At 42.9% G+C, this 25,116-nt stretch overlaps 3 protein-coding genes across 6 annotated transcripts in view; 1 reads left to right on the forward strand and 2 right to left on the reverse strand.

Moving 5' to 3' along the window:
• LOC309350338 (putative CENPB DNA-binding domain-containing protein 1) overlaps positions 1 to 25,116 on the reverse strand; it is a 136,096-nt gene that overhangs the window by 62,804 nt on the left and 48,176 nt on the right. The window lies entirely within an intron of this gene.
• Positions 1,141 to 23,812, reverse strand: LOC309350326 (palmitoyltransferase ZDHHC12-like). Of its 4 annotated transcripts, none has more exons than XM_081877319.1 (7): positions 23,698 to 23,812; positions 23,116 to 23,387; positions 12,588 to 12,684; positions 8,556 to 8,708; positions 7,666 to 7,838; positions 5,967 to 6,132; positions 1,141 to 2,301 (listed from the first exon to the last, which is right to left on the reverse strand). In XM_081877319.1, the coding sequence occupies exons 2-7, from the start codon at positions 23,142 to 23,144 to the stop codon at positions 2,107 to 2,109; spliced, it is 813 nt and encodes a 270-aa protein (XP_081733445.1). In that variant the 5' UTR covers positions 23,145 to 23,387; positions 23,698 to 23,812; the 3' UTR covers positions 1,141 to 2,106. The 4 variants fall into 4 exon arrangements, with proteins under 4 accessions (XP_081733445.1, XP_081733446.1, XP_081733447.1 ...); XM_081877320.1 differs by having other exon boundaries at positions 23,116 to 23,402; XM_081877321.1 differs by lacking the exon at positions 12,588 to 12,684.
• Positions 15,780 to 17,785, forward strand: LOC309350556 (tigger transposable element-derived protein 1-like; the record flags this gene model as incomplete). Its single annotated transcript, XM_081877521.1, has 2 exons — positions 15,780 to 15,907; positions 16,044 to 17,785. Exon 2 carries the CDS (start codon positions 16,070 to 16,072, stop codon positions 17,783 to 17,785), a length of 1,716 nt encoding a protein of 571 aa, XP_081733647.1. The 5' UTR covers positions 15,780 to 15,907; positions 16,044 to 16,069.

Here is a 25,116-nt window from a genome sequence, read left to right on the forward strand (position 1 = left end):
TTTAACACAAATTTTGATGGAGGTTTTATTTAAATCATGTTTTATTGGAGGCATCTTGCAATTGTCATGTTTTAAACAGCATTTTGTTAACTAGCCTGGTATCCTGCTTGGACAAATGGTGGTTTAAAAAGTGAAATAAATAAATAAATAAATAAATAAATAAATAGGTCTGTACAATTTCCCCAGAGTTATATGATTCCAATCTCTTTTGTTGCCCAGTGGGCCTGGGACACTGTCCAAGAGCAAATATGATGGTATGTCTCTGTCTTCCTTTAAATCCCTCCTCACACCATATCTTTTCAGTGAAACCCTATTTTTACAGTGGCCAAGGCATGTAAGCTTGGAGCTAAGCATTCTTCCCTCATGGCCTGTGATTTTCTGACTTCTTTTCCTCTGTATTATTTGTTGCTCCTGTGTCTCCTTCCGTTCTCTCTCAACTTCTCCCACTGTCCAGGTTGTCAGCTCCATGGGGCAGGGAGCTGTCTCTTTTGTTTATAGCTTTTTACAGGCGTATATGTAAATGCGGGTGGCGCAGTGGTCTAAATCACAGACCCTAGAGCTTGCCGATTGGAAGGTCGGTAGTTCGAATCCCAACGACGGGGTGAGCTCCCGTTGTTTGGTCCCGGCTCCTGCCCACCTAGCAGTTTGAAAGCATGTCAAAGTGTAAGTAGATAAATAGGTACCACTCCAGCGGGAAGGTAAACAGCGTTTCCGTGTGCTGCTCTGGTTTCGCCAGAAGTAGCTTAGTCATGCTGGCCACATGACCCGAAAGCTGTCCGCAAACGCCGGCTCCCTCGGCCTATAGAGTGAGATGAGCACCGCAACCCCAGAGTCATCTGCAACTGGAACTAATGGTCAGGGGTACCTTTACCTTTACCTTTATGGTTTTGTAGGCCAAGGGCAAAGCGTCTGCCCACATCCAGCATGTTAACTGAATATGATTTGAAATGGTTGGACAGTGTTTATGGAAGATACCATGTTAAAATAGGGTTGCCATATGTCTGGAATTTCCTGGACATAGCTGGGATTTGGTTGTCAGAAGCAGTGCCTGGGTGGAAATCGCTGAAATGTCGGAGAAATATGTACAGAATATAAAATCCAGAACAAAAAAGACCAATCTAAAATAACATGGTGAACAGATTAAAGGGGGGAAAGTGCTTTTTATTTTTTTATGCATATGTTTATATATCCCCCAGCTATAGAAAAGTTCATTGGAATGAAATAGAAGAAAGCTTCAAGCAAGTGAAAACGAACCCTCACAAATATTTCTTGCAAATCTTTTAACCTTTGACACCGAGAAGAATTATATTTGTTGAGTCTTGAACACGCAGGCTTAGGGTCACTAAGTCACAGAGGCAGCAACGGGGTGCTATTTTATTACATTTCTGCAGGATATAACAGCATGCCTGCCAGCATAAGGGGGAAGGGTGCAAAAGTGCAAAATCTGAACTTGAAATTCACCCAGTTCTGTTGTGTTTGAACATTTACTCTATTAAGACATTCTAAGTCAGCTTCATAGCAAAAAAAAGTAAGCCAGCACCATCTAGTGTTGAATAGAAATACAAAACTGCAGTGTAATACAGTATTTAGATTTTGAGTTAAGAACTGCTGGGGAAATTTTATATTCTATGTTAGCTTTGTTGTAACTCCATCAGCATCTTAGAATGGATAATAGGCTATGCATATATTTAATACTGAATAAGGCAGAATGAAATGTGCACAGTGATTAACAGTGTTTGAAAATGAAATGTGTATTGTACAATGATAATTTATTGCCCTTTCTCTTGAATTGTGGGTGGGTGGGAACAATGACTGAAATATGCAATTGTAAAAATGAACCAATAATACAGTGTTGCTGTATTGTGCTTAAGGTCATATCCTGCACTTAAGGAGAAAGGTTCATTTACTCCATACATATACCCACAATCTGTACATGTTCAAAGGTCTGTCACATTCCATGCACATGCAAAGGTTTCTGTCAAGACATTTCTTTTCCCTAGGGAGAGGTCATGCTCAGAACCATGCACTACACACCACCAGTTTTACTAATAAAGTGATGTGTTGACATCCTGGTATATTATACAATACATGACTCTTCTATAATCTTTATACCAAAGTCAGTTCTGCTTTTTTCAGTTCCTCCTCTGTTAGAGGCTTGATGATGTGAAGGAATTCCATAAAGTTTAGTATAATTCCTCTATCAAATGGATTGAAGAACTTTCCTTGATGGTCCAGGAGATATGCATACTTTGTTGTTTTGAGACATTCTGCAGTAGTTAAGTTGACTGCCGCCATATAAACCTTTAGAAGTGAAACACATAGAGATGACTTTCAGTTTTACATATAAACTGTTTGCACTGCTGCTGTTGCTACCCTCAGATGACACCGTACTGCAACTAAGATTCATTACATTACAAGCTGACCAGCTGAACTTTGTGAAATAATTCATCATTATAATAAATGTCTGACTTGTATGTAACACCTGCAATTAAACTGTGGAGACCAGAGGCAATAGACTCTTGGGTGTTTTTGTGTAATGGAGAAAGGATAGCAGCTGAATAATTTGAGTTTACCAACACATATAACAGCTGTTAGTTTACTGCCAAGAAGAGTCCTTGACAGAAAGGTTGTGTCTACACCAAGAAACAATATAGATTATTTCAATGGTCACTGAAATGAGAAAGCAGAGCAAAGCTATACTTGAATATGGACTAGGCTAAATGTCCCAGCAATAGATACAGGGACAATCTGACAAGTTCTACAGAAGCCAGTTTAGGACACTAGAAAAACAGTAAATCATCTATCAAAAGTAGACAAGCGACAGTGTCAGGCAGGATCACGATAGCAGCAAAAGCTCTAAATTCAGTTCACAGGAAACTATGGTCTAACCCAGCAGTGGGAAACCTGTGGCTAGTAGTGGATGGCACTTACCGGACTTTCTTCCAGCTGAGTCGCTGCTGTACACTAGAACAGAGAGGGGGAAGAGGGAAGGGGGTGGGGAAGGTGAGGCCAACACAGTGCAAACATGGTGGTAGGACCACCAGATTGACTGCTGATGTGCTTGCCTGGCCAACCTCACCACTCTGTTGCCTCTCCACCCTGGTATACAGCAGCAACTTGGGCAGAGGGAGGTCACATAAGCAGTGCCGCCCTCCCTCTGTGCCGTCTACTACTACTTGTGGCCCTCCAGATGCTGTTGGACTCCTAACTCCCATCAGCTCCAGCCAGCATGGTTAATTGTCAGGAATGGTGGGAGTTGTATTCTAGCAGTATCTGGAGGGCCACAGAATCCTCATTCCTAGTCTAGTCTGTTGGAATCATCTCTACATTCCAGTTCTTATGACTGTGGGTGATGTATTCAAACATAAACAAAATGTGTTTGTCCTTTTCCTGTTGGTATAGTAGCAGCCCAAGACCAATTGCTTATCATACTGGGCAGCAGCATACAAATCTAGAAGGTATTGGTTTTATCTCTGCTAACTCTACCATCAGTTTTGTGACTGGCTGTTTGGAGAAAGGCCAGCAGTGGTTAGTGCCTATTTGGACTGGTAGGAAGACCAACAGCAGGTATTGCCAGAGCCAATGACAGTAGAACCATCTAATTCTAGTTTTGTCCCCAACCTCCTTCCTCCACAGTTCTACAAGAGCAGAATATTTTCCAGGGACAGTTTCAGATTTAAAGAAGGCATCCTGGTTTCTGACTTGAACTCGGAATGTCTCGCTTTTCCTTAGGATGTCCCTATTTTCATTGGAGAATTGTTGGAGGGTATGGTAGGATGTCCCTATTTTCACCGAAAAAATGTGGGCGGGGATGGAGTTATGTGACCCCCTGAGCCAAGGAGATGATTATACAATTTTTAGAATACATCTCAAGGCAACCCTGTATAGGGAGGTTAGTATATGTTGGAAGATGCCCAGAATGTCTGGGACGGCCCAGTCAGAAGGACAGGGTATAAATAAAAATTATTGTTGTTATGGTGATGATGATGAAATAGGACGTCCCTATTTTCATCAGAGAAATGTTGGAGGGTATGCAAGAGCAGCACTGAAACTAAGGAGGAGGCCATTGTCAGGCAGTGCCACAAACCTGGGCTGGGTGGAAGTAAGAAAAGCAGGCTGGTCAAGGGCAGACTGAGCTTGGTAGGGCAGTGCCCCATTCACCCTAATGGACCATCCTCCACTGGGAAAGGCCCTAGCTCAGTGGCAGAAGTCCTTTGCATGTGGAAGTCCAAAATTCAAGATACAGCCAAGTGGATCACAACTAGTGGAGATGCTGGGAGTCACTGGTCTGACTCGTATATGACAGCTTTCCGTGTTCAAGGAAGCAAGGACCATAAGGAACAAATAATAATAATAATAATAATAATAATAATAATAATAATAATAATAATTTATTATTTATACCCCGCCCATCTGGCTGAGTTTTCCCAGCCACTCTGGGCGGCTTCCAATAAAACACTAAAATACAATAACCTATTAAACATTAAAAGCTTCCCTAAACAGGGCTGCCTTCAGATGTCTTCTAAAAGTTTGATAGTAGCGTAAGTGAACTACCAAATATTCTGTTGCCCGTAATCTTAGTTCATTATTCTTTTTATGAGAGTTCATCCCACAATATCAGACTGTCCTGTCATTGGGTAGTAGAAACTCCCAAACAGAAATAATACAAGCATACAATTTAATCATTTCTGTTGCCAGCTGTATTATTTATGCAAGTGGTATATCAAAGCATAAATTATTCTTCAGTACATGTTACAAAGTTAATATCTGCTTATATGCAGATACCAGAACAGTAAAAGACTGTATATCCAAAGGGAATGGATACAACTTACTCCCTTGCAAATTAAATGTATTTCCCATCAAGCATGCTATTGTTTTATTTTAAGAATGATCCCACTTGAAATCAGCCAGTCGAAAATAGTGCAGTTACTTAGCATCCTATTTGAGTAAACTTTCTCTTTCTCTCTGGCTTTCAATAAAAAGACACTAGAGGGCATTAACAGTTCTATCTAGACTGAGCTGCTGTTCCTACTCTACAGAATTATATATATAACACACATTAACCTCATCTTGTTTTTCGTAACCTATCGCTCTCCCTCTTTCAGATGACAGTCTTTCTAACATCCTGTGTGAATGGCTGAGGGAGAGAAGATTGCCCTTTATGTAACAAAGCTGGTGAGCTTTAATATGCAACTCCAGCATTTAAATACTATGAAATACTAAAGAGAAATACTAGTAAGAGCTGTTCGACAGTGGAATTTGCTGCCAAGGAGTGTGGTGGAGTCTCCTTCTTTGGAGGTCTTTAAGCAGAGGCTTGACAACCATATGTCAGGAGTGCTCTGATGGTGTTTCCTGCTTGGCAGGGGGTTGGACTCGATGGCCCTTGTGGTCTCTTCCAACTCTATGATTCTATGATTCTAAATACTTGCCTCAGGCAGAATGCAGAAACCCAAAAGCAGGAGATCTAGACCACTTGGGCCTCCAGATGTCCCTGGGCTACAACTCTCATCATTCCTGACTACTGACCATGCTGTCTGTGACATGTTTCAAGTTCACACAGTCTTTTCCCTTTGACTTGTCAATATGCAGTCTGGGATAAGAACGAGTGCTGTCTTACCACTCAGAGAGTCAGTGCCTTTGCTTCATTTTGGCTATGTGGGAAAAATGCTACTCCTGCCATCTCCGAGGGCAGCAGTGGCTACCCAGCGGCTCATAACTGGCCCCCAAAGACCCCTCCCCCCAACTTGTCATTGAAAAGCAAACATTTTGGCTTTCGTGAGTCCTCTACTTCAAAGTTGTGATGCCAAAAGGTGACCCCTTAAAAAGTTGCCATTTTTACTTTAATTTTTAAATCCCTTTAATAAAAACAACTGACTGACCCCATAGCTACTTGTGGTGCCAAAAGCCATTTTTGTGACCTCCCCAAAGCCTGCTATTAAAAAATATGCATTCAAGATGATACATACACACAGTGAAGTCATCATTGCTGATGTTGTGGCAATGACGGAAAGAAAGAGAAATCCGATCCCGATGAAAATACTACGTCCCATTACATTAAACCAATTCCAGCATAGATATATTCCAACCACAGAGTTCAGACACATAGTAGTGAGGAATCCTACAAAATAGGGCCTAGAATGAAGCAAAACAGAAACAAAGCAATGCTTCTACTACATAAAAATCTAACAAAGCCTTTGCAAAGTTCAGTCAGTATCTAGAACAACCTCTCTCATATGCAGCTGAGGTGGTGATTTAATTCATAAGAACATAGGATGAGGCCAATGGCCCATCTAATCCAGCATCTTATTCTCACAGTGGCCAACCAGATGTCTGTGGGTAGCCTGGAAGCAGAAGCTAACCAAAACTGCACTCCCTTTACAGTACTCTTTACTGGAGGTACTGATTACTCTGAGAGTTTAGTCCTTGGCTCCTGCTGTGTTACCACTTTTTAAAAATGAAGTCGGATCACATTAAAAGCAAAATATGTCAGAAAAGAACCTCAAATGGTAGCAGAGTGTGGTCAATGTCACCTTTCATAAATATCTCCTTAAAAGATGATGTGGGGAAATAACTGCAGTAGTGCCTTCTATGAGCACCTTATCTCTGAGGAAATGTCTCCTGTGTGACTTGGATGCGTATATGATTAAAAATGAACAGCAAAGCAAGCAGTTGCTAATATAGGCCATCAACTGGCCTTCAGTGGGTTTTACATGAGCTTAATTGTCATGTCTTCTGCACTAAATACCTGGTCTTGGATTTCTAAGTATGGCATTGACCATTTTCTCCTTTACAGAAAATCAATTCCCCCATTGTTTCATGGGGTGGAGGAAGGAGCCACAACCATATTCTCAGTTTAAATCTGTTTTGTGTACCACATTTTTGGCTTTGCCAAAATAAGTTTATGACTTATTTATCAATCAATCATGGTAAATGTATATCTCACACTCTGCTCCAAAGGAGTCAAGGGCAGCACACATTTAAATACTAAAATAACACAATTAAAAATTCTAAAAAAAGTTAAGAACAACTTTCTAAAAACCAGTTTAAAACTCCTGAAAGCAATAATCTACCCTTAAACTAATACAGTAATTTCAGTGGTATCAAGGATAGAACTTTCAACCATCAAAACTTTACAATTTTTCTAGTTATCAATAAGTATTTTTAAAAAACTGATGCAGCTCACTAGAAAGGACATTTCACAAATGGGGAGCCACTGCTGAGAAGGCCCTGACACAAGTCACCACCAGCTGGGTACACCCCAAGTGGGGTGACACCAACAGGGTCCACCTGTTGATTGTAGGGCCACAGATGGCTGATAGATACAGTGGTGATCCAAAGACTTATTGTGTCACATGTTAATGTTTCTGATGAGAGATATCAACAGTGCAACATCTGATGGTGTTGTGAAAAGGGGGGGGGGGAAGAAAGCTTAGTTACTAAAGAGTTATAAAGTAGACGAGCAAAAATATCTTGAACAATCTTTACTAAACCTGTTGCCCTCCAGCTGTTGTGGGTCACAACTGCCATCACCTCGCTGGCAATGCTGGCTGGAACTGATGACACATCTGAAAGCTAATGGGTTGCAGAAGGCTACAGAAAAAAAATCTCTTTTGCACATCTTTTGCACATCTGTACTGGTCAGGGGTCCCTTTACCTTTACCTTACCTGTTCCTGTATCCCACGCTGTTGTAGATAAAAGGACAATAATGATCAAAGCCAGACACACAACGATTGATGATACGACAATGTTTAGCTCGAAGAGGTTTCACAAGGTGGCACTCATGACATAGTCTAGGCAACTGGATTTTGCCCTCTTCCCAATAATTAAGATAATCCACCTTAGAAAGAAGAAGATATCCAGGATGGAATCTAAAATGCAATGGCAGAATCTTAAGAACCAACTAACCTAATGCTTTTGTATATGTGCTTTGGACAATAGCATCATTTCAGACAACCAGGTGATTCAGATGCTGTTCGTGCTTTATGTTCTAATTGAAGGTGGACTTGCATGAGTTTACCCATCTCCAGGGCAAATGCATCAGTAAAAAGTGCAATTTCTCCTTTCCAAAGCAGGAAGCATGTAGAACAGTGGTTTTCAAAGGATGTGGCGCACCACACTGGTGTGACAGGCGAGGATGGCAAGTGTGGCAGGAAGATTAAATCCATATAATATTTTGGGAACGGTTCATATTCGTATGTAGCTGCATTGTTTTATGTCCCATGATAATATATTATAAAACATAACTTCCTAGTGGAAAACAAAATCAGTCACTAAAACAGCACAATTCTATACTTGTCTACTCAGAAGTTAAGTCCATGGGACTTTCTCCCAGATATGTGTGCAGAAGCGCCGAAGCCTTTCTTTGCTAGCTGCCTGCATTAATTGAATTTTCTTATCTTCAACATTTAGGCATGAATAAAAAATGATGACAAAAGAAGGATGCTTTCAATCCAGCAACAGCATTTGTTTAATTCCAGAGGTGATTATTGCCAAAGAGAATTATTACTAATGTGTGAGAGATGGTTGCATATGCAAAGGTGTACAAGAGAAATACCTGTCTGATGGCCTGGTAATATTCATCAGTGTGTTGAGGAAGCAAACCTGGGTTCATCATAGAGGCTTTTAAGAAGAGGAACCACATCAGAGCATTCCCAAGGAGAAAGGTAGCATGGACGTTCCACAGGGTATTAAAAGATAATGGCATAATCTGTGCAATGAAAACAGACAAATGTCTTAACACTTTGAAACACAAAACTAATCTGACTCACTGGCACACAAACTGAAACATCATGCAAATCATTGTACAAAAGCATCAGTCATTTACTTGACCTCTGGCTGCCTACATATGTATACTGTTTACATGCAATCTCTCTCTCTTTCCCCAACCTCTCTGCTATCTATGCTATCTATCCCACTCTTCTAGTGTCCATGTACTACTCAAAGTGGCTTTCAACAGTTAGGGACTGACAAATCCATAACTGGGATACAGAAACGAGAATTGGATGGAACTGGAGGAGCAGTTCATGAGAGATTTCTCAACATGAGAGGTGAAAAAGACACAGAATATTATAGGCAAGCTGTATAAGGAAGCAGAAGGAGGAGAAGAAGAGGAGGAGTTTGGATTTGATATTCCGCTTTATCACTATCTGAAAGAGTCTCAAAGTGGCTAACATTCTCCTTTCCCTTCCTCCCCCACAACAAACACTCTGTGAGGTGAGTGGGGCTGAGAGACTTCAAAGAAGTGTGACTAGCCCAAGGTCACCCAGCAGCTGCATGTGGAGGAGCGGAGATGTGAACCCAGTTCACCAGATTAAGAGTCTACCGCTCTTAACCACTACACCACACTGGAGGAGCTAACAGTAGGCAAGCTTATTGAGAAGAGATAACACAAGGAGATGTGTAAGAAGGGAAGCCAACTTGGCATGACCACGTTTCAGGTTTCTGTGGGCCACAGGCAAGAAACCTGCTGTGGGTTTTCCAAATACACACGACTCCCTCCCTCAGAGACACAGACACACACAGCACCTGGTCTGCTCACCACCAGGCTTCTTGTGGATGGGTGGGGTGGTTGAAAGCTGTAAGAAGTGCTACTGCATATCTGGCAGTCTTGCCCAGGGCTCACTTTTCCCCAGGCCTCCTTGCCCTTGCCCATGCAGGTGGTAGGGAGCAGCAGAAGACTGGGAGGACTCATGGCTTCTGTTGGGGCAGCTGCTGCATAGTTCACACTGCACGTCCTCCCCACTAGGGGTAAGAATAGTGTTGGGACTGATATTAAGGGCAGCAACTGAAATACCACCACCATTCCAGTGTCACCAGGCTTCTGAGAAATAAGCAGTGTGAGGGTTTGAGGGCATGAGGTAACTTGCACCTGATTCATATTGGCTGCCTGTTGGCTTCTGGGGCAACTAATAAATTGTTGTGGTTGTTGTTGTTAAATGATGGAGCTTTGTGTCTAAACATATGCAGATGGCCTAACAAAGATGGAGGTTCTTGGTGTGGTGCTTTGCAATGGGTCTTTTGCTAGGTCAGAGAATCTAGCAGCTGCTCAGCTATGCCAACTCCTGACACTGGACTTGTAGATAGGAGATACAGACACCCTCAAAATGAGGGCTTAGTCCAACACATCAGTTTTCCAAATGACAAAGTGACAATTTATATGTTACGGAATTGCATATTTTCCTGCATTGCAGGGGGTTGGACTACATGATCCCCAGGATCCCTTCCGACTCTATGGTTCTGTGATTCTATGTGTGAGCTGTTTACATGTAGATTTTCCATTAAAGTCTTTAGGAAGGAACCATATGGGTTGGGCAAATTATATATTTCCTTCCCGGGTCAGTATTGTCCATTGATAAGTAATCCATCTGTTCCACGTTAATCCTTCTACAGATAGTGTCACAGCAACATGAGGTCCAGACACAAGGAACTGGCTCCCATGTTTCTACATGAATCGTTGTTTAGGCATCATTACAAACTGAGTGTAAAAGCATCTTGGGACTTCAAATAATGTTAATCAGGCAATTGCTTAGTTGAGAGGAGAAGTGGAGATCTTTAAACAGTAAGGACCAGAAGTATGGCCATGCCAGGAAGTCAGTTTAATTATACATAGCCACTATAATGAGCTATGGAGATGCATAACGTGAATGACAGTGAAGGGAAAGGCGTCTTGCAGAGACGTTTTGAATCATTAGGCAGAGAAACCACTGTAGGAGGAGAAGCAAACAAAGAGGAGATTACTGTTGAATTCCTGCTTTTCTTTTCCCCCTTGCCTTGGATAGAAAATGTTTTAAAACTTCACTTCTCATGAAAATATGATTATTTCATTTTGTAAATGTAGGTATCAAAGCCTAGAGGTTGTAAAAGCCGCTCTGAAAATCGATCCTGTGACAACTGTAGTCATCTATTCACTTAAATGCAAAGATATTCCCCTTTCTCATTTCATGAAATATAATAAAGTGAAAGATGCTAATAAATTACAGCTAAGTACTGTTCTAGAATATATTTCTGATTTTTGTTTTCAATTTAGCTTGGCAATTTAGCTCTGCACAGATAAAATACTACCATTTGTTCCATAATGCTCCCGCCAGCTGACTGAAGAATTATGCTCAGATTAAGGAATTAAAGATGCAATCCTGATCCAATGATCCAATGAAGTCAATGACAGAAGTGCCTTTGACTTAAACTGAGCCAAGGATTGCACACTAAAGCTTTGGGAAAAGTTCCAGCCAGCTCCCTCCCATAAAAAGAGCAACAGGGAATATAAACAGAATAATGTATTATATGTGTACTGTATTGTATAGATTAAAGTCCAGAAAATGCAGAGCCTTTCTCAGGTCAGTGAGATACAGAAATCCATATGATATGGCATGTCTATCATTTATTTAAATGAAAGCATATTAATGGAATGCAACAGTTTGATATCACACTAGATAACAAGTACCATAAACTTTCTAATATTGGCTGCATTTCATGGAGTCAGTTGAGATAAACTCTTTTCAGGATTTCTTTTTGTCTGTTCCTTTCTTCTCTGTAAACCAAGGGGAGTTGCCTAGAATCTGGGATCTTGGCCAAGTAATAATAGATATATATTGGCTTGAAATAACCATTTGTACATTATTATTCAGCATTGACGTGATGCACACCATGAAGCAACTGCATCATTATCATACTGTTAAGAGCAGTTGCTTGGATGCAATTCCACAGAAATTTGTTCTTAATAACAGTTTCAGGATCAGTGTGTACTGGTATATCAATTCTTACCTTTATTTTCCAGAAATACTGGTAGCCTTGGATTATATCGGTACCAATTTATCTTCTTCCAACTCCATATTACAATGATATTTTATATAATCTAGGTTGGCATGGTGTCCTATTTTACAGAGGCTAGTCCTCTGTTTGTGGGGCTGCCAAATCCAAGTTCAGTTTAAAGAAAGAAACATAAAAAGGAGAGCCAGGGGAGGGGGCTTGTAGTTATCCATCAGCAGTTAGAAGTTGGGCAGCAGACTGATCAAGATCACTTGGTCACAATATTCACATTTATAGTGAGATGCATTTCTATTTAACTTACAGCAATTATTTCTAAATTTGCATCTATACATAAAAAGTGTCATTTGCATAAGATGTGTGTATCTGTGCCCTCTTTCGTCTTGATGTATTATGTGTGTGATGCATTTCCTCTTTTTTGGCTATGTGTAAGTGGCCATCCTAATGCAATTCTTAACATGCTACTACTAATATATTCCTCCAGTCTGAAAGCAGGAGGTCAACGGCACTACCAAAATAGTTTGCTCCATCATACGATATAAGAATAAGCCTTTGCAGGATTGAATTCTAATTCTGATTTAACAAATTATATATCTATATCTTTATCTACATCCATATCTATATAATGATTAGAGTCTTTATTTTACTTCCTTTCTTGCAGGGAAAATTCAGTCCCTTAAATAGAGAGCATTGGTGTATGTGGGGCTAATTGCCATATGAGACCAAGGCTTTCATGGAAAGCAACTCTTTCCCTTTTCACTATTATTCTATACAACGGGCACAAGGAAGAGCTATATTTTGAACAAGACCATGATTGCCTTACCCAAAACAGGTAAGTTGGGTAACCCCACAGAAATGTGCAACTGTAAAAGAAAAGGACGGCCACCTTTGATTCACCAGGAGAGCTAAATTTCCATGATCTGAAAATAAAACACAATGACAAATATGATAATGGTCACAGTATCTCAATCACATAGCAATAGTGTTGTGTCCAATGCTGCTGTTACACAAGCAGAAAGCTCTAGTATAAATAAAGCCATGAAGGGGCCTGGAACCTTAACACCCATCACTGAAAACCTTAGTAAGACATTCTTATGGATCCTGAGACTGCAGCACAAACTTTAATGCATATCTTCAATGCCTTAAGAACGAGAAACTTTTTTTTAAAATGAAAAATGGCACTAATGAAGTATTTCCTCCTGATGAAATAACAGTGAGGTATGGTAAGGTGGGGAGGTTTAAACTCTTCTGTCATGACTCAGAGACCATGCGCTGTGCAATGGACTCAGAGGAGGATGACCTTCAATGGGGGAAGAGCTGCCAGGACCATCTTCAAGGCTCTCCTCACTTGAGAACACAGCCTTGCCACCTTACTTTGAGTCAGAGGAGGAGTCTTCCAGGGTACTTTTGTCTCCTCAGGCCTACAGGAAACTGACTGCAGTATAAGGCAAGGCCCTCTAAAAGCCAGCTTCTCTGTGAAGGTGGAGCTTATTGCACCACAGTTCACTCAATGTATACAAGTGTCAGGAGCTGGCAGGACATCAGGGAGGAGGAAAAGGATCTCAGTGAGGGACTGGGATACACGGGGGCAAGCAGGGGATGGGGAAGGAAGTACTCACAAGGTAACAAAGGATGACAAGGAGATGGGAGTCAATGCACAGGAACAAGGGCAGCAGGACCCATCACCAGAGCAGGTCCTGTCTCCATGATCATGGTGGGCTCTGAGGCATAGGGAGCAGCAGGAGGGATGCTCCAGGAGGCAGAGGCAGGCAAGGGCCCACACGCCAGCTCTCTAGCTGGTCAGGTGGGGCTCGCTAGCTCTGGGAGCAGCTGTGTGATTCCTCAGCTGGAGTAGGCTTAGAACAGGTGAGGGTCCCATGCCTCATCAAACCCAGATGCTGCAATCAGCATGCAAAGTCAAAAGGGAAGCAAAGTTGAGGTGCTTTGTCTATGCAACTGACTATGTCAGGCATGGCCAAACGTGGCCCTCCAGATGTTTTGGAACTACAATTCCCATCATCCCTGACCACTGGTCCTGTTAGCTAGGGATGAAGGGAGTTGCAGTCCCAAAACACTTGGAGGGCCAAGTTTGGCCATGCCTGGTCTATGCTGATTTACCTTGGCTTGGATGCTCCTGGACCTCTATGGGACTGTGCTGTGCGTTTGACTCTGGACTTATCCTGCCTGCTGGGCTTTGGACTTGGCTACTTGGATTGACCCTGGACTGCATTTTCTGACCTTTGGACTTGACTTGTATGGACTGACCCCCAGATGTTGAACTTTGGACTTGACATTCTGACTTGCTGCCAGGTAGGCCTTAATAATTTTCCAAGGTGCTGCAGGTAATCTGGGTGCCTCAGTCTTGTGATGGGACGCTGCTTGGCTTTTCATGTACGCACAGAGCTCTTGTAGAACAGGACACCTGCCTTCTGCTGTTTTGGTGCTGCTCAGGTTCCCTGCTGTGGCTATTTACAGGAAGCAATTAATGTTACATCTTGTTTGCTTTCCGGCCTCAATCTTTGTGACAGGAGAAGTTCTGTGTTTCAACACACAATATTGCTATCATAACGTCTCATAACTATCAGGTAATAACTTGTTTGAGCATAAATTGCAGGTGTTTTTACTGAAGGCTTTGCAAACTCAACTGGGAATCTCAGAATACGTACCTCCCCTTCCTGTGTCTTTTATTTTTGTGAAGAATTTGCAAAATGTTTACCTTGTAAATGACAAGATTCTTGGTTGGGTCATAGATGTTTGCTGGCCTGAGAAGATATCTTTCAAATAGTTAAGCAAGCAAGCAAAAACTGTTTTTTTATACTAACAGATATGAAAACACTGCCAAAACAGCAAAAATAGGAATAATTAAAAACCCATTTAGTAGGAATGATAACTAAAAGTTTAAAACATACACAAATTAAATACAGTAGTGCCCCGCAAGACGAATGCCTCGCAAGACAAAAAACTCGCTAGACGAAAGGTTTTTTCGTCCGCGATTTGCCTCGCAAGACGAATTCCCCTATGGGCTTGCTTCACAAAATGAAAACGTCTCGCGACTTTGTTTCCTTTGTGTAAAAACCGTTAAAACCAAGGGTGCTTAGCTTGAGCAGCTGCAGTTGCGACTTGACTTCGAGGAGCAACTGTTAGCACGTGGTTTGGTAGCCTTTTCTCAGACTTTGCTCACTTTTGAAGATTTTCCAGAACTTCTCTTTCATCCATTTGGTAAGTTAAACTTTTAAAACTTTTTTGGGGGGTTTTGGATTTTGGGTTGGGGTGTTTGGGATTCAAGGACTTGGTGTTGGGAAGGGGTTTGCGATAATCTGGGGGCTTGTGGGCCTTTTTTGGGAATTTTTATGATTTTCTGTGACCACTGGGCCAGGTTGGTTTTTTTTTGAAAATTTTTCTGAGTTTGAATTTCTGAGTGCTGGCTGGCTAGGGGAACAGTTGGGGAGGTTTCTGCAGAAATCTGGGACCATGTGGGGTTTTTTGGGGAATTTTTATGATTTTCTGTGACCACTAGGCATGGTTGTTTATTTTCAATTTTTTTTCTGAGTTTGAATTTCTGAGTGCTGGCTGGCTAGGGGAACAGTTGGGGAGGTTTCTGCAGAAATCTGGGACCATGTGGGGTTTTTTGGGGAATTTTTATGATTTTCTGTGACCACTAGGCATGGTTGTTTATTTTCAAATTTTTTTTTCTGAGTTTGAATTTCTGAGTGCTGGCTGGCTAGGGGAACAGTTGGGGAGGTTTCTGCAGACATCTGGGACCATGTGGGGTTTTTTGGGGAATTTTTATGATTTTCTGTGACCACTGGGCCAGGTTGTTTTTTTTTGAAAAATTTTCTGAGTTTGAATTTCTGAGTGCTGGCCATGTTGTTATTTTTTGAAATTTTTTTTTGTCTGGGTGGGGAAGCAGTTGGGGAGGGGTTTGCAGCAGTTGGGGAGGGGCTGGGGGAGCAGTTGGGGAGGGGTTTGCAATTTCTGTGTTGTGGGTGGGTTGGTGCGTGTCTGTGGGAGCAGTTGAGGTTTTTGAAGACATTGGTGATTTTTGAAGCTTTTCCTAAACTTATTTTGCAGCCATTTGAGGTTTCTGAGGACTTCGGTGGTTGATTGTTGAAGCTTTTCCAGAACTTCTCTTTCATCCATTTGGTAAGCTAAACTTTTAAAACTTTTTGGGATTCAAGGCCTTGGTTCTGGGTTTTAATTTCTGTGTGGTGGGTGGCTGGCTGCTTTTGTATTTTTTGGGTTTGAAGCACATCACTGATTTTTTTTTTCTGTTTCTGAGTTTACGAAGGTAGGAGCTGTGCTGCCATGGGACCCAAGAAGACTGCTGCTGCGGTGGCCGGCGAGAGGAAGAAGGAGAAGGTGACACTGGAAATGAAGAAGGAGATCATCTGGAAGCACGACGGCGGAATGCGTGTGACGGACATCGCCAGGGAGTACGGCAGGAACCCATCGACCATCGGGACCATCCTGAAGATGAGGGAGAAGATCCTGGCGACTGATGCAGCCAAGGGAGTCACCAGGATCGTGAAGAACCGCCCAGCTGTCCTGGAGGAGGTCGAGAAGTTGCTGCTCATCTGGATAGAAGAGAAGCAGCGTGCAGGGGACACAGTGTCTGAGGCCGTCATTTGTGAGAAGGCCAAGGCCTTGCACGCTGACCTCATCCGGGAACAGCCAGGAACCTCAGCCGAGCCAGAAGTCTTCAAGGCTAGCAGAGGTTGGTTTGACCGGTTCAAGACAAGATCTGGCATCCACAGCGTGGTCAGGCATGGAGAGGCTGCCAGTTCTGATGTTCCTGCGGCTGAAGACTTTGCAGCGGAGTTCCTGGAGGTTGTGACGACGGAGGGCTACGTTCCGCAGCAGGTCTTCAACTGCGACGAGACCGGGCTGTTTTGGAAGAGGATGCCCAAAAGGACTTTCATCACTCAGGAGGAGTCCAGGCTGCCTGGCCACAAGCCCATGAAGGACCGCCTGACCCTGCTCTTCTGTGCCAACGCAAGCGGCGACCTGAAGATCAAGCCCCTGCTGGTGTACCACTCGGAGAACCCACGGGCCTTCAAGAGACACAAGATCGACAAGGAGCGGCTGAGTGTCATGTGGCAATCCAACAGCAAGGCTTGGGTCACACGTGTGCTGTTTGTGGACTGGGTCAATCTTGCTTTTGGCCCTGCTGTCAAGCAGTACCTGCTGGACAACGACCTGCCGCTGAAGGCTTTGCTTCTGATGGACAATGCTCCTGCCCATCCTAAAGGCCTTGAGGTGGACTTGTTGGAGGAGTTCAGCTTCATCAACATCATGTTCCTGCCGCCTAACACCACACCACTGCTCCAGCCGATGGATCTGCAGGTCATCGCCAATTTCAAAAAACTCTACACCAAGGAGCTTTTCAGGCGATGCTTCGAGGTGACTGACTGCACCACCATCACCCTGCGGGAATTCTGGAAGGACCACTTCGACATCCTCACCTGCTTGAAGATGGTCAACACGGCCTGGAAAGGGATCAGCCAGAGAAATTTGAATTGCGCTTGGCGCAGCCTGTGGCCGGACTGTGTGGCACCAAGTGACTCTGATGCACCAGAGTCAACAGTGGTGCAGGACATTGTTGCCTTGGGGAGGACCATGGGCCTGGAGGTCACGGAGGAGGACGTCTGCGAGCTGGTGGAGGGGCACGACGACGAGCTGACCACCGTGGAGCTGGTCGAACTGCAGGCAGAGGCTGCGCAGGAGCAGGCCTCACTGGAAGAGGAGGAAGCAACTGAGGAACGGCTGTCCTCCGAAAGACTGAGGGACATTTGCCAGAAGTGGAAGGAGGTGCAGACTTTTGCAGATCTACACCACCATGAGAAGCACGTGGCACATGACGCTGGGAACTTTTATGATACGAGGGTCATGTCGTCTTTCAGGGAGCTGCTGAAAAGGCGGATAAAGCAGCAGACTATGGACAGGTTCTTGACCAAGAAGCAAAGAGTGGAAGTGGTCCCCCAGAGTCTTAGAAAATGTACTGTACACTTTGTTGATTTTTAAATGTTTTTCTGTCATGTTTATAAAGTTAATTTATTTTCCCTTCAATTTTTGAACTGCTCTTTACAGTATGTGTGACTTTAAAGAGCAGTTAATAAACTGTTGTTGTACCAAATTTGGCTTTGTTTGGACTTTTTTTGACCATAGGAACGCATTAATTGATTTTCAATGCATTCCTATGGGATTTCGTGCTTCGCAAGACGAAAAATTCGCTAGACGACAAAAATTGCGGAACGAATTAATTTCGTCTTGCGGGGCACCACTGTATATTGTAGACCCCCCCCCGAAAAAAAACCTGAAAGGAAACCACAATGTTAGAAATAAACCAACAGGGCCTTTTCAGGGGTGGTGCCTTGGCTTTGGAAAATTGTTCCAGCTGAGTTGCATTAGGTCTCCTTTCTAAGCTCCTTTCAAAAGAATCTGAGGCTGTGAAGACCAGTTTGAGGGGACATGGCTTGTGGAGAGGGGCTGTGCCTGGGAGGGGGTGTGGTGTGGGGAGAGTCCCTAGGACCAGTTAGAGAGCATTGGAGAGCAGCATTTGGCTCCTGAGCCTGAGGCTCCCACCCATGTGTCATGGCATTTTCATAGACTCCATGACAGCAAGGAATGAGCCGCATTGCAATATTGTGAAGTTTTCAAAAAAAACACTATTTGAAAATGTAGCAATTGGGTGGACTGTATTGCACAGTCCACTAGCCACTAGGAAGGGCAACCCCCAAATGGCAAGGAGCTACACAGGTGCATGGATAACACTTCTGTATTTCTACACTATGCCATGTGTGATAAGAAAACATGTGCCTATTTTGACACACATCTATTCAATGACACATGTCTGGAAGCTATTGATCAACTATGGTGTCCTAATGGGTGTATACACAGCTAAATTGGCATATGTATGCTAATAGCACATAGATAGGTACATGTGATGTTAATGAGATGTTAACCTGAAGGTTAAACCCTTTAGGAAATTGTGGTATGTAAAGACTGCCTTAGGGTGAATATAAAAGACTGCTTTTGGAGGCTGATATTTTTATGTGATGAATGGTTATATGAAAAGGTTTCTCACATACTTTTCCTTCTTAATTTCCATGTCCAAATATATACAAATTTTGACCACCATTAGTAGACAGCCATGATCAGTGCTGAACACTGATCCTTTTCCTCACCCAATTTAGGGAGGGATCAAGTCTTGTGTCTGAAGTAGCTTTGGAGAATCTGAAAGCTTCTGTGGCTCAGACTAATGTTAGGAGACTACTAGATCTTCTCCTGAACATAAAGAAAGGTAAGGACTCTCTCTGACCTCCTACTGGACAATCTCCCCAGATTAAAAGGTATTTTTACCACTGGTGAGCTCACATTTGCAGTTGGGACCCTCAACCATGCTGCCTTTTAAATAAGTTTGCAAAGTTAACAGAAGAGGTGCTAATGATACCTTCCAGCATTGAGCTCAATGGGCTAGTCATGGTTCAAACTCCATTCAGACATATAAATGAATGATGGCTCCTTGTATTTCCATTTAACAGTCCTTAATACAATCATGTATAGTTAATACTTCTTACTTTGTACAGCCAGGTGATTTATGTGCACAGAAAACCATTTCACCCCCTTATATTGTCATCTGGACACAATATATAGATTTAGGTTCCTTTCGTCTTTCCCTTTAATCTTTTAATCTCTCCTCATAATCTCTTAATATTTGCCAGTGATTAATCTCCCTGTTACAGCACACTCCTTTCTCCCAGCCCTTGAGAAGACAGCTCAGCTCTGTTACTAATATATGGCTTAGTTTATGCTTGTACAGCCATTATAATGAAATATAATCACTATGTTTTTCCTTTGAAAATGGAGGGATTTTCTTCCACTTTGCCTATTCATATTCTCAGCACAGTCACTCAGCCTCTTCTTAGACTTTACAAAAAAAAAAATCAACATAAGCTTTATTTCCTGTCAAATACACCCCTGCCCCCACCTCCAAATCCTGACAGCTGTAATGCTTTCAGACTATTTGGCTGGGTATTCCTAGGCACTTTTTAATAGCCCCCAACCAGTTGATTGTTTTGTGTGCAAAGAACAATGATTCCAAGTATAAAGGGGATTCTAAGCAGAAAGACTGTTTTTCTACTATTGTCATGAAGCGCTGTGGCTTGAGCTACCTGTTTTAAAGCTGACCTATGTATTTCACAGCAGTCTTTGCTAAACTATGGCAAGAACAGAAAGGTCCTCTATTTCTGTGGTATTCCTGTGGGATGGGAGAGGATTGTGATGATGAAAAGGTGAAAACCACCACAAATTTACTCACTTTAAAGTCAATCCTGGGTTTTTGTGTGTGAAGTATTACGATGGTGGGCTTTCACTGGCCATCATGAGTACAGTGGTACCTCGGGTTAAGAACTTAATTCGTTCTTAACCTGAAACGGTTCGTAACCTGAGGTACCATTTTAGCTAATGGGGCCTCCCGCTGCTGCTACGCAATTTCTGTTCTCATCCTGAAGCAAAGTTCTTAACCTGAGGTACTATTTCTGGGTTAGCGGAGTCTGTAACCTGAAGCGTCTGTACCACTGTATTTAGAGATGAGAAAGGGGAATATATGGCCCCTTCGTGCCCAGAAAAGTATAGTCTAGTTTAGACAGGCTTTTTTAGTTTATAAGAAGAGGCTCAGAGCATTTGTTCAGTTGAGGAGCTGGAGGACACTGCAGGGACTCTTTGATATTCTCCTGAGCATCTTTTTAGTCAGAGGGAAGCAGGGATAGCTCAGTTGAGCTGGGTCGCTGCTGGAGGAGGTCTGCTTTTACCCTTCAAAGAGCTGAGGCCCCACCACCCTCTGCCATCTGGAGAGCCCCTGTTCCCTTAAAAGCCTCCACCCTTTCTACCTTGTTGCCCCATAGGTTGGAATCATACCCCCAAACACCTGTGAATGCTACCTCTCTCACCTCCATAAAGTCCACTTTTCCTGTGGAATCTTTGACACAATCCCTTCCTTCCCACACCTTAATGTAACTCAGCTTGTAAGTAAGCCTAAGCACTTACAACTGAAACAACCAGAGTGTTATGATTCCATAGTCCAGCAGTGACCAGGACACCACCAGAGCCAATGTGTCAATGGCTTAGGAACCAGTCTGGGTACGTGGCTCTCAGCCTTATGCCGGCAATCAGGGGAGGCCTGAACCTGAGGCTGGTAGGCAGGAACCCACTGAACCTGATGGCATGGCACCAGGCTCTGTAAAAAATCCCATATACTAACCGGACAGGGAGTTCACCATGAGGGAGGCCATAAAATGCAGGAAGTGCCCATCTTATGGCCAGATTCTGAAAATGTTTCTCACACAGATTATGCATGATGCATGCACTTAAAACTGGGTCTAGGCTAGCGAATGAATGAATACCACTGAATTTGGTACCGTTTGGTTTTAAATAAATGTGTTTAGGTTTAGTAACGTTCCTTTCCCCCTGCTGTTCTGGGCACTGATGACTATGAGCCCCAACAAATGCAGACCACCCAAGTGTCCCTATTTTCCAGGGACTTCCCTGATTTAGAGAAGCCGTCCCGGTTTTTTATTTGATCCCAGAATGTCCCGCTTTTCCTTAGGATGTCCTATTTTCATTGGAGAAATGTTGGAGGGTATGCAAATGCCAACCCAGGCTTGAATGCCATCTTGGCAGGAACCACATGTGGTTTTGAGTCCTGAGTTCTGTGCAGCTATTTGATCACAGAACAGTGCAATGGCTATAAGGGAACCCAAGAAAAATGGAAAAAGACAACACAGGAGTGAGTGTGTGAGTGCATGGACGACTGCTTGTTGCTGACAAAGATCAAAACCAGAATATTTTTGGACACGAATCAAGGGAAAACAAAGTTTGTTTGTAAAAGAGGATAACTAAAGGAAGCATGCAAGAGAAAGGGTCAAGAGGAAGTTAAAAGAAAGGTGACTTGTGTCTAGGGTTTCTGAGAACCTTGAATTAGCACATTAAGGCTTAATATTAATGCAAAGAGCCATCTGCTTTATGAAACACATCCTATTGGGCTACATGTTTACAAGCAGTTGAGAAATTCTAGCCAAGCCTGCTAGGCTCCAGCTTCCCTCCTTTCCCCCTCCCCAGTTCCTGCTTTGCTTTATTTCCAGCTCTCTAGCATCTGGCTTGCTCCATCCTGATTCTCTTTGTGCTCCTTCAGTTCTGCCTCACCCAACCTGGTGCTCTCCAGATGTTTGGGACTACAATTCCCATCAGCCTCTGCTAAGCGCAGCACCCAACATACCTGGAGGGCCCCAGGATGGGGAAGGCTACTCCAAATTGTCACTTATTGTCCTAAAGAACTGGGTTCTCTTATAAGGGGTGAGGCCTCAGTAGCGGGGTATTCCCAGTCCAACCACAGGCAAGGTCAACAAGGGAGCAAGACCTGGATAAGCCCCTGCCTCCTGGCAATCTGCTTGCTCCTCATGCAGATGTATAAAGGCACTTATATATGACACCTGGCCCTATAATAATTACTTGGACTCTGGGTGAAGCTGGGTGAACTCTGGCTCAAATGAAGCTATGCAGTATGATATCCAAAGCTGTTTAAACCAATGAGGGCAAACAAAGGCATTGTTAGTGGGTAGCACAAGGTCCTCTGATTTGCTGCCCCTTCCCCTTCCCCCTTTTAAATTTGCTTTACCGTGGCTGGGTGGGCAGCAAATGCAGTGCTAATGAGAGCCATATTAATTTTCCTAGGGGCATGCTGTATATCAATGCAAATGTGTGTTGTGGGTCTCTGCCCAGAATCCTTTAAATACCTAGCCAGTGTTTTTTTTCTGGGTGTTGACAACAACTCCAAATACGAAGATAGTTGTCGTCTTTTTTTAATCTGGACTTTTGGCTGTCTGAAATGTTCGGAATCCGACAAAGCTGAAATGTTTTGCCAATGTTATGGAATGTTTTGCAAATGTTATGCCACCCTTGGTGTTTTTAGGTACTCAGATAAGATTAAAATAGACTGTGATATTCATTTGCTCTGAAAATGTCATTATGCAACAAATGATATAAAGATTGTAACAAAAAACAGCAATGTTTAAGTCCAAATGAGACACATAGCTACTGTTTGCAGAGCTCTGTTACTACTTCCATTGTGAATTCTGAATCAGAAAGCTATTTGATTTCCAGCACACTTGATTTGTATAATGAATCCATGAACATGCATGGGTACATGAATTAAAACAAACCATCTGATTTAAAATTTACATTACCATTCTCTCCCCACCCTCCATTCAATTCTCACCTATCATAATACGAAACACCTGAAACTTTAGGAACATAACTGATGAAATTTGCTTTTTATTTGGGGGTCAGTATCTTACCTCCTCCAGACTTGCTGGGACATTTCCATGTGTGGTTTCCTGAGAGACACAGGCAGTTTGTAGCTCCATTAGCAGATCCACTGGAATGACAAGCTGCTGTGGCGTTAGAGCAGGATTAGTGGCTGCCGCTGCTACTTCCTCTGCTGTCGTTGATGCTTCAGCTCCTGGGTGCAATCCAAAGGTTGCACTCCCATGTTAATTCTTGCCTTGCTCCAGTTCCACAGAACCAATTGCTCCATTGTGCGTACATGGAAATAAGAGGGATTGTGATCCTGTGGGCCTGTGGGCTGACATCTGTGAATTTTTAGTAATGTACGGCATGTAGTATACTTCCAGGCACAATTTTTTTTTGTTTCTGTTATCTTATTAAAGCTTTCAGTAGATACTTGACAACTTTTGCATGAACAGAAAAAATAAACATTTTTCTGTATCCACCTCTTCCTGCACCCACATCCTCCTCCCCTCTTTTCTGCTAAGTTTCTCTTCCTCATCAAATTAACCTTTCAATAACATGGATTATAATAACACAAGTATATACACATTCTAAAATATTTTGTATACGGACAAGTCACTATCCCATACCTTTCTAGATTTATCCTCATTGTCAGATATTGAATGATGAAGAAGAGAGATTCATGGATGTTAAACACAAAGAAGACTCCTACCTCCTTCTGCATTTCACTTGGTGCAGCTACCTATATACATTGACATTGCCAGCGCCTGACCCTCAGTAAACTCCTGTGCTTTAAATAGCTGCAGAACTCAAAGATGGATGGCAGGTGCAATTTTTTTCAGGGCACTGCAGTGTGGCAGAGACCAGGGAAAGGTCTCTCTCTCTCTCTCTAGCCTTTCCTTGCTATTCACATCTGTGAATTGTGAGTATGAATCTGGGAAAAGGGTACATTTTGGATTTTCCAAAGCGAGAGAGCCTACCAACCCAAATTTGGGCAATATTTTTAGACGGATTTTTCAACAAAACCTATATAGGGTGAGGTTTCGGTAAAACAGAATATGTATCTATAAGGGCTAGAAAGCATGCATGCATTCAAGCAATTTTCCACTTGTCCCATGCTTTCTAGGCAAGGGTCTGAGTGGTTTTGCCTTCGTCCCACAACTTTCCCGTGGAAAACCCGCTCTTTTGTGCTAAATTGGAACAAACAGCAATCCGTGAAAAACCCAATTGCCATGGGTGCTAAACCATGGGTTTTCCTGGGGAAAGCAGTGGGGCGAATGGAAGTGTTGACGAGCCCTAAAAAGAGTTCAGTTTTTCTAAAACAGCTTCTTAAATGTAAAACATCTGGTAGTATTTCTCTCTTAGGCAGAGAAAGTAGATCGCTACTATGTATATCAGATAAACCACACACTAGTACAAAATATGTATTTGTTCATATACATGTGGTCTGCACAAGCAAAACTAGTCTACCAATGATCTATCATTCTTTTGGGAGGGGGGACAACCCTTTGTTTTTCCAGTTTTAGGCAGGGAAGTTGTTAGGGGGCAGTTCGGGGGGGGGCTGAGATTTTGGCTCTTTTGCAGCGGGTCTTACATCTCCCACCCATCCCCACTGGTGGGGCAGAGGGCTGGGAGGACCAAACAGTAGGTGGAGCAAGAGGCAGTGACAGTCAGAGCCATCTAACTCTATCTTTGTCTTCGGCCTCCTCTCTGTTGAGTTCTACAAGAGCAACATGCCAAACTGTGCTTTAGGACCTGGGATGTCTGTTCTGTCAGCAGGAGCAGTGTACTCAGTCTTTTAAGCACTGCACATGCCTATTGGATAATGCTGCTTGGAGATAACAGTTTCAATAAGTAATAAACAAATTAGTCTAATTGTGAGGTGGAATTATGAGGCAAATAGGGGGTTGCCAAATTTGTGTTCATCTAAAAATATTAAAGCGGGGATGAAGGGCATCTGCAGGGGAGAACAGGTAGTTGGGAGGCAAACTTTTCCCCACCTACTGATTTCTCATATAACTTCTTCTTTCAAACAGGTCTCCCTGTCA

The sequence above is a fragment of the Podarcis erhardii genome, assembly GCF_964252035.2.
Source record: "Podarcis erhardii genome assembly, chromosome: 9".
Lineage (NCBI taxonomy): Eukaryota > Metazoa > Chordata > Lepidosauria > Squamata > Lacertidae > Podarcis > Podarcis erhardii.

Coding starts and splice junctions, on each gene's coding strand:
- LOC309350326 (XM_081877318.1), bottom strand. CDS start 14,512: ATGACCCAACCAAGAATCTTGTCATTTACAAG. Junction 8,709..12,587: donor ACCCAACTTACCTGTTTTGG/GTAAGGCAATCA, acceptor TTCATTGCACAG/ATTATGCCATTATCTTTTAA. Junction 2,302..5,966: donor CAATGATGACTTCACTGTGT/GTATGTATCATC, acceptor TCACTTCTAAAG/GTTTATATGGCGGCAGTCAA.